The following is a 9,574-nucleotide window of genomic DNA, read 5'->3' as shown; positions in this document are numbered from 1 at the left end:
AAATTAATTCAGAGTCAATCAATCATACAGAAATTTTGAGAGCAATTAAAGCAATAATAAACATCATATAACACTAACAAATAATTTTTGTACATATAGCAAATGCATATAAATAATCACTTAGCAAAGGTTTTGTATTTGTCAATAAATTCATGAATTAAAACACATTGCAACACAAGATAAATGATCGTATTTCCTGATGAATTCTGTTCAGTGTATTGAGCTCAAATGTAGGATTTGATCCATGACTTCCAGAGACCATGACTGTTCTGTGTTCCTTACATGAGAGAGATCCTGTAGTTTAATGGCATTCACTATAGGGAGGTCTCCACTTCTGACCATTGAAGCAACAATCATTACATACTTTCCTAAACAGAAAGCTTAAAGTCATCTTCAATGAAATAAAAAAATAATTTTGAAAGCATATATTTTATCTAAACAGAGGTTTAAATGTGTAAGAATTGTACCAAACCTCATTTTTTTCTTCTTTTCTGAAAGATTACTACAGAATCTGAGCAAGTGAAAATTTGCTAAGAGAAATCTCTCCTCCCTGCAAAGAATAAATACTTCTCAGGGAGCAAAGGAGAGTATAAAGCATATTAGTCTATGTAATAATTCAATAATTCTAACCTATATCTAGTGATGGTGAGATAAAGGGTATGTTGTTGTATCCCAAAACTTTCACTTTTCCAGTACTGTCATCTAGTATCAGGAAGCCTTCTTCTTTATTAACCTTTTGAATAAAGTGTTGTTTATTGATTACTACATTTTAATAATTATGTAAAGTCAATATTAAAATAGAACTACTTGAGACCCTCCTTTTTCTCATATCCTATATTTACCCTCCCCCCCCCTCCAACCAAGCTTCCATCTTTACTCTATATATCACATTGTCATAAATGGCAAGAAAAGACAAGGTGATAAGTTTCTTGCTACCATCATCATGATCATATAGGGCCTACATTCCTTCCACATTTTTAAAATTAACAAGACATCTCTCTTGAAATACGATTCGCGTATGGAAAGATTGATATTGATTTTTTGGGGTAGTTTTTTTCAAAGAAAATGTAAAAATTGTTTTATTTGCAAATAATATGCTTTAGAGTTTAATTAAACCGTATTTACTTCAGTAACAAGACCTTGGATCCACACCACAGTCACGAGAAACTCAACGCCATTGCATTCCACTTTCCACTCTTTATGTTTCTTTCTTGCTCTCTCATTCTCTTCGTTTTCTGGATTTCGCAGACGGATACTTTTACATATATCTCGTACAAAAACTTTTCTTGCAGGATAATCAAGTACAGCCGTCATCCTTGCTCCTAGCAGCGATTTATAGCTGTCAAGTTTCCCGCCTTTGATTTGGGTAAACTTAGTAATACGAGGATACCACGACGGCTGACTGGTACGTTGTTGGAACGATGGTTCAAAACAATCAAAAACAAAACAAAACAAAAAAAAAACAAACAAACAAACAAAAATAATAAATAACGGGAAAGAGAGAGAGAGAGAGAGCAAATTTCAATTAATGTTATAAATGTATATTTAGGGCAATTTTTTTCAATGTCTATTTTTTTTTGTCGCCCGCGTTGCGCAATGGTTAGAGTGTTCGCTCTAGAGTCGCGGCGTAAGGAGTTGATCCTTACGTCGCAGGTTCGAATCCAACTGTGGGACGTGGAGACCGGTCCTTCGGATGAGACCGTATAAACCGAAGTCCCGTGTCGCAGTAGGTGCTGGCACGAAAAAGATCCCTCACTGCTCAATGGCCCTAAGTGCCGAGTATTGGTCAAAATTTGTAGCTCTCCACAGGCAAGTGGTGGCGTCTCCATATGAGTGAAAAATTCTCGAGAGGGACGTTAAACAATAAACAAACAAAACAATCACCAAAATTTTATTTATTTGATGTGAAATACGGTTTCAGCATCGAAAGATTGATGTTACTATTAGCTCTTAATTATTTTATAGGATTAAAAAAAAGCCTGTTCTGGCAGGGTTATCTGCTCTCATTCTTAGCACATGTCCTATACATTTTCACCTCCTGTTTATTATGAAGTTACATGTACTTATCCTTTCCATGTTTGATATTTCTCTGACTTTTTCTTTTCAGTGTGGTTTTCATTACAGACACCTCAGTGACGAATGGTTGGTTTAACCCCCCCCCCCTTCTCAGATTTTTTTTAGACAGGTTGACTTTAATTAGGAAATATACATGAATTTCTAGCCTCGTTATTTGATATCATTTTCCGTTTTTTGTCAAGTTTTAGAGACTGCCCCTTTACGATATATCATTCAAAATACTTCATGAAAGATGCGGGTTGCTTGAATGACCATGTCTTGGAGAATCTGTTGTAGATTACTCTAGCATGATCAAATCGTCTCCCTATCTTTCTATCTGTCCCTAGTTCTTTACTTACTGTTGCACCAAGACAGACAAGTGTCAACTTCCTCCATCGCACTTCCGTTATTGATGTTGTTCAATATCAATACTTTTGTTTTGGCGGGGTTGATGGTTACTCCTGTTGATTTAAATGTTCAATTCTTCTGACTTCTGTTGTATTTGATCTTTACCACTTGATAGGAGAGCAATATCGTCTGCATAATCAAGGTCATCTAATTTGGATGTTAATTTCTCATGGATTCCACAGTTGTTTTCTTACGTTGTTTTCTTCATGATCCAGTCAAAGTATGGATAAGAATTCTGACATATTACATCCAGATTTTCCTGACAAACAGTCTGATGATCCAAACTCTATGTTTTAGTGCACACATGTTATAACTGTACAGGACTTTGATCTTGGTTATTGGTTTTTATGGAATTCCATCTTGATGTAGAATTTCCCTTATAACGTTTCTTGATGTACACTAATCTAATGCATTTACATAACCTATGAATAGCAAGTAAGTTTGATCTCCACTCTATTGCTTGTTCGATTGTTGTTTAACGTCCCATTCGAGCGACAATTGTTCACTCATATAGATAAGTCACCATATGTCGGCGAAGGGCTTTTTACTATACTCGGCACTTAGGGCCTTTGAGCATTGAGGGTTCTTTATTGTGCAAACGCCTACCATGACAAGGGACCTCGTTTTTTTATTAGGACCTGTGACTTTCGCTTCTAATGCTGGGTGCTTGGCGAAGGAACAGTCACTACCTATGTTTACGACCTAGGTTTGACGGTGACGAAAATCGAACCTGGTACCTCCCGAACACAAAGCGAGCGTTACCACAAGGCTACCGTGACCGGTTATTCCTTGTTTGATGCTGTTCCTCAGGATGTATATCTGTTCCGTTGTACCCCTCGCCTTATTGAAACCTGCATCTTCTCTCTACTGCTTGTCTAGTTTTGATAGTCTTGTGAGGATAAGTTTTCCTATTTTTTTTTTAGCCATTGTCAACATTAACACTGGGCCAAGTCTCCTTTTATGGGAAGCGTACCAGCCCTTTGTTTCAGCCTTGTGGGGCACTTTCTTCTCGCCATAAATCTTAATGATCCTGTGCATTTTATTTACTGCTGTTTTTATGTCTGCACTTAAAAGTTCTGCTGTGATTTAAAATAAAAATCACATGTCTTCTTCATGTGTCTGACATTTAGAACTAATATCATCTCTGGATGGTGGTTCTATGTCTAAAACTTTTCAATTGTTTTCGGATAATCTGGTTCAAGCCTGTTGAGAACATAATAAAAATGTTCCTTCCATCTTTCTCTTATCTCTGCTTTTTTTGATAGTATCACACCATCCGTTCTCTTCACAAAACCAAGATTCTTAGGTTTATCTTTACACATCTTCTTGGTGACATCGAACACACTTTTCGTATTGCTAGTTTGTGTTGCTTTCTCTGCCTCCCCTGCTAGCTCATCTGTCCCTTCTCATACCATTATTCTTTTTCACTCCTTTGTTTTAGTTATTGTTCTCTTTGTATTTTTACCGGTCACGGTAGTCTAGTGGTAGGGCGTTCGCTTCGCAGAGCGTTCACCGCGTCAAACCTAAGGCGTAAACATAGGTAGTGACCGGTCCTTCGCCAAGCGCCCCACACTAGAAGTGAAAGTCACGGGTCTTTTGGGTGAGACCTTAAAAACCGAGGTCCCGTGTCACGGTAGGTGTTGGCACGATGAAGAACCCTCATTGCTCAATGGCCCTGAGTGCCGAGTATAGGTCTAAAATTGAAGCCCTCCACCGGTATATGGTGACGTCTCTATATGGGTACATACCTCTAATTATTTTTAGAATCGGTAGGAGAAGAAAGTAGTGCAGAAAAAATTACAAGTTGTTTAATTTGCAGACCTGAGTAAAAAAAACTGTGATAAGGTATTAAACTGAGCCTCATACTTGTTGATAAGGAGTATGTTCCCTTGCAAAAAAGCTTGGCAGATGTAATTTATCAAGAAGATCAGCAGAATTATTTTATGTATTATAACACCAGTGAGAAGTCTTGAAATCCCCTACTTTCACTTTCATTTTCAGAGGTTAACGCAGACAGACGCATTTTGCCGGAAAACGAATCTGACATGCCACCTCGAGATTTTAACCAAGGAAAGACAACTTGATGTGCTTTGATTTGAGGGGTCACTCAATGCTGAACGAAAATTAGGGACATTGCTATGTGAAGAAATGTTAACATTGCCGCCTATGGGAAAACAATTAGTGGGCTGTACCCAATATGTGAAGCCTATTGGTAAGTGAAAATTCTCATAGATCTTTACTTTGTTTTGAACTCGGTGTTTACTATCATTTCCAATTGTTTAAATTTATGAAAGAAGCAAATTTTAATTTGTTTATACATATTTTGAAACAAATCGATTTGTTAATAACCCCCCCCCCCCATTTTTAGGAACAGACAGCTTATGCGCAAATCTCCCATTGTGTACACATGTAGCATGTAAATTAAATGTATCGATTCTATACAATTTATTAATTCCGAGCCATTAATAGATATTTAGAAAAGGAACAATTATTTTAGAAGTACATCCACCACTATTGTTTATCATCAATACACAAAAGTTCAGAAATGAGGTCGGAATCAGTATTCAGTGAAGTTCAAGGTCAAAGTGAAAGTAGAATGGCAGTAAGTTATCAACACTGCTTAGTGCAGCTATGCTACCTAATGCAGAGTCTTGCAGTATGTAGATGATATGCATTTGTCATTTTATGAAAGAGGTAAAGAAAAAAAGAGGTTTCCATGCTTTATTACAATATTTGTAAATGAAAACTTTTATTTTCATGGAATAGAATTACATGAACGAGGACATACATGTGCATTTTTTCAAAGAAGTCGGTCAGGCTACAGTTGTGTAGAAGTTAAGCAGTGTGTGTGTGAACATGCACACTAACATTTTTTTTTATATTTTATTAACTGGATTACATGTATTTGTCTAATGTATAATTATTGTCAGTTACATGCTTTTTACCTGTATTATTAATTTACATGTAATTTAACAATGCTGAGACTAATCAGTGCAAATTCATAATTTTCAATTGATATCAACCAATTAAGGGCATCAGGGAATGTTGTAGGATTGTGTGTGTTTGATGTCTGTCTGTGAATGTTTTAGGTGCTTTTTGATGCTGATTAATTATTGCACCATTTTTTAAATTGATTTTTTTTTTTAGGTTCATGTTGATACAGGTTAACTTTGAGGTTCATGCAGATGGTGTTTAAAACTATCAGTCAGGAAAAACAAACTCATTTGAACACAGCTTGAGTCTTCATATATAAAATGATGGCAGTACTTTTAATATGTAAGTTGAATTTTCTAAAGCTTCTTTGTGTGTATGTGTGTGTGTGCGGGAGGAGGGGGGGGGGTGTTAAAGCTTAGTAAATGTAGATTTTAAATGAATATTTGAGCAATGAAAGTGAACATCAAACTAATCTGTACATGTATGCTATATATTTTACAGCTAATATGTTTTAAAGAGAATTTCAAAACAGTTACATTCATAGTGTTGTGTATGATAAAATATTAAGATTAAAAAATATAAGAGTTGAAATTTCTTTAATATTTGTCAGTCAGAATGAGCGACTTGTAAGGAAATTCAAAACTTTCAAAGTTCTCTTTCATTTTCCTACAAATTACAAAATGGTTACCATGGAAACAAAACATTTTCTGTAGACTATTTATTTGATCTGCTCATGCAAGTATTTTTGTTATTTTATAGTTATAATGAATATTTTAGTTCTAATTTCAACTTTAATTAAAAGTACGGGAAAAGTAACACTACATGTGTAATAAGCAATCCATTATTATGATGTCATTATGACGTCATAGATGAGTGACCTTGCATTGGCGTAAAAATTGCTTTGAAACAGATGAATGTTTACAAGAATATAAGGGCTTATAACTTCTTTATTCCTATACCAATTTTTCTGAATGATGCATCAATGGACAGGAAATAATCAGTACTTTCTATTTTTACTACTTTCGGGGTATTTGTAAACTTAATTTTTTTGTCAATCATGGAGAAACAATGAATTCAAGGGTGAGGGATATAAAATTTTGTGCAAAAATGCATTGATTTTTTAAAATAAGAGAAATGGACCCGTATGAGTGCTTGATTATGATTTTGCTTGATGTATTTAAAATTATGAAAGAGAATAAAAATGGTATAAGTACATTAATAGGCTAACTGATGACTTAAAATTTGGGTGCAGTTGTGGCTAGATGGAAGCATTTTAAAAGAATTTTGCATATAGAACTGTGCATGCTGTAAAATCTTTATTAATGATTGAATTTTCCTGAAATTTGGCATAATGTCACTACATAGTTTGTAGTATGACTTATGATGTTAAATGTTGTAAAATCCAGAGAATTCTTTTCATATTGGGTACATACCTCTAATTATTTTTAGAATCGGTAGGAGAAGAAAGTAGTGCAGAAAAAATTACAAGTTGTTTAATTTGCAGACCTGAGTAAAAAAAACTGTGATAAGGTATTAAACTGAGCCTCATACTTGTTGATAAGGAGTATGTTCCCTTGCAAAAAAGCTTGGCAGATGTAATTTATCAAGAAGATCAGCAGAATTATTTTATGTATTATAACACCAGTGAGAAGTCTTGAAATCCCCTACTTTCACTTTCATTTTCAGAGGTTAACGCAGACAGACGCATTTTGCCGGAAAACGAATCTGACATGCCACCTCGAGATTTTAACCAAGGAAAGACAACTTGATGTGCTTTGATTTGAGGGGTCACTCAATGCTGAACGAAAATTAGGGACATTGCTATGTGAAGAAATGTTAACATTGCCGCCTATGGGAAAACAATTAGTGGGCTGTACCCAATATGTGAAGCCTATTGGTAAGTGAAAATTCTCATAGATCTTTACTTTGTTTTGAACTCGGTGTTTACTATCATTTCCAATTGTTTAAATTTATGAAAGAAGCAAATTTTAATTTGTTTATACATATTTTGAAACAAATCGATTTGTTAATAACCCCCCCCCCCCCATTTTTAGGAACAGACAGCTTATGCGCAAATCTCCCATTGTGTACACATGTAGCATGTAAATTAAATGTATCGATTCTATACAATTTATTAATTCCGAGCCATTAATAGATATTTAGAAAAGGAACAATTATTTTAGAAGTACATCCACCACTATTGTTTATCATCAATACACAAAAGTTCAGAAATGAGGTCGGAATCAGTATTCAGTGAAGTTCAAGGTCAAAGTGAAAGTAGAATGGCAGTAAGTTATCAACACTGCTTAGTGCAGCTATGCTACCTAATGCAGAGTCTTGCAGTATGTAGATGATATGCATTTGTCATTTTATGAAAGAGGTAAAGAAAAAAAGAGGTTTCCATGCTTTATTACAATATTTGTAAATGAAAACTTTTATTTTCATGGAATAGAATTACATGAACGAGGACATACATGTGCATTTTTTCAAAGAAGTCGGTCAGGCTACAGTTGTGTAGAAGTTAAGCAGTGTGTGTGTGAACATGCACACTAACATTTTTTTTTATATTTTATTAACTGGATTACATGTATTTGTCTAATGTATAATTATTGTCAGTTACATGCTTTTTACCTGTATTATTAATTTACATGTAATTTAACAATGCTGAGACTAATCAGTGCAAATTCATAATTTTCAATTGATATCAACCAATTAAGGGCATCAGGGAATGTTGTAGGATTGTGTGTGTTTGATGTCTGTCTGTGAATGTTTTAGGTGCTTTTTGATGCTGATTAATTATTGCACCATTTTTTAAATTGATTTTTTTTTTTAGGTTCATGTTGATACAGGTTAACTTTGAGGTTCATGCAGATGGTGTTTAAAACTATCAGTCAGGAAAAACAAACTCATTTGAACACAGCTTGAGTCTTCATATATAAAATGATGGCAGTACTTTTAATATGTAAGTTGAATTTTCTAAAGCTTCTTTGTGTGTATGTGTGTGTGTGCGGGAGGAGGGGGGGGGGTGTTAAAGCTTAGTAAATGTAGATTTTAAATGAATATTTGAGCAATGAAAGTGAACATCAAACTAATCTGTACATGTATGCTATATATTTTACAGCTAATATGTTTTAAAGAGAATTTCAAAACAGTTACATTCATAGTGTTGTGTATGATAAAATATTAAGATTAAAAAATATAAGAGTTGAAATTTCTTTAATATTTGTCAGTCAGAATGAGCGACTTGTAAGGAAATTCAAAACTTTCAAAGTTCTCTTTCATTTTCCTACAAATTACAAAATGGTTACCATGGAAACAAAACATTTTCTGTAGACTATTTATTTGATCTGCTCATGCAAGTATTTTTGTTATTTTATAGTTATAATGAATATTTTAGTTCTAATTTCAACTTTAATTAAAAGTACGGGAAAAGTAACACTACATGTGTAATAAGCAATCCATTATTATGATGTCATTATGACGTCATAGATGAGTGACCTTGCATTGGCGTAAAAATTGCTTTGAAACAGATGAATGTTTACAAGAATATAAGGGCTTATAACTTCTTTATTCCTATACCAATTTTTCTGAATGATGCATCAATGGACAGGAAATAATCAGTACTTTCTATTTTTACTACTTTCGGGGTATTTGTAAACTTAATTTTTTTGTCAATCATGGAGAAACAATGAATTCAAGGGTGAGGGATATAAAATTTTGTGCAAAAATGCATTGATTTTTTAAAATAAGAGAAATGGACCCGTATGAGTGCTTGATTATGATTTTGCTTGATGTATTTAAAATTATGAAAGAGAATAAAAATGGTATAAGTACATTAATAGGCTAACTGATGACTTAAAATTTGGGTGCAGTTGTGGCTAGATGGAAGCATTTTAAAAGAATTTTGCATATAGAACTGTGCATGCTGTAAAATCTTTATTAATGATTGAATTTTCCTGAAATTTGGCATAATGTCACTACATAGTTTGTAGTATGACTTATGATGTTAAATGTTGTAAAATCCAGAGAATTCTTTTCATATTGGGTACATACCTCTAATTATTTTTAGAATCGGTAGGAGAAGAAAGTAGTGCAGAAAAAATTACAAGTTGTTTAATTTGCAGACCTGAGTAAAAAAAACTGTGATAAGGTATTAAACTGAGCCTCATACTTGTTG

General features: G+C 34.0%; 1 protein-coding gene across 1 annotated transcript; it reads right to left on the bottom strand.

The window, feature by feature from the left end:
- Window positions 1-100: 100 nt before the first annotated feature.
- On the bottom strand, window positions 101-1,347 carry LOC133190741 (recQ-mediated genome instability protein 2-like). Its single transcript, XM_061326429.1, has 3 exons — window positions 1,126-1,347; window positions 631-733; window positions 101-368 (listed from the first exon to the last, which is right to left on the bottom strand). Exons 1-3 carry the CDS (start codon window positions 1,312-1,314, stop codon window positions 211-213), a joined length of 450 nt encoding a protein of 149 aa, XP_061182413.1. The 5' UTR covers window positions 1,315-1,347; the 3' UTR covers window positions 101-210.
- Between the last annotated feature and the right edge of the window lie 8,227 nt (window positions 1,348-9,574).

Source organism: Saccostrea echinata, unplaced genomic scaffold (assembly GCF_033153115.1).
Source record: "Saccostrea echinata isolate AGI-Se365-2 ecotype Australia unplaced genomic scaffold, CSIRO_AGI_Sech_v1 ptg000022l, whole genome shotgun sequence".
NCBI classification, from domain to species: Eukaryota; Metazoa; Mollusca; class Bivalvia; order Ostreida; family Ostreidae; genus Saccostrea; species Saccostrea echinata.
This window is presented reverse-complemented; position numbering and strand designations above follow the sequence as displayed.

Coding starts and splice junctions, on each gene's coding strand:
- LOC133190741 (XM_061326429.1), bottom strand. CDS start 1,314: ATGACGGCTGTACTTGATTATCCTGCAAGAAAAGTTTTTGTACGAGAT. Junction 734..1,125: donor TCCAAGGTCTTGTTACTGAA/GTAAATACGGTT, acceptor TTTATTCAAAAG/GTTAATAAAGAAGAAGGCTT. Junction 369..630: donor CTCACCATCACTAGATATAG/GTTAGAATTATT, acceptor CTTTCTGTTTAG/GAAAGTATGTAATGATTGTT.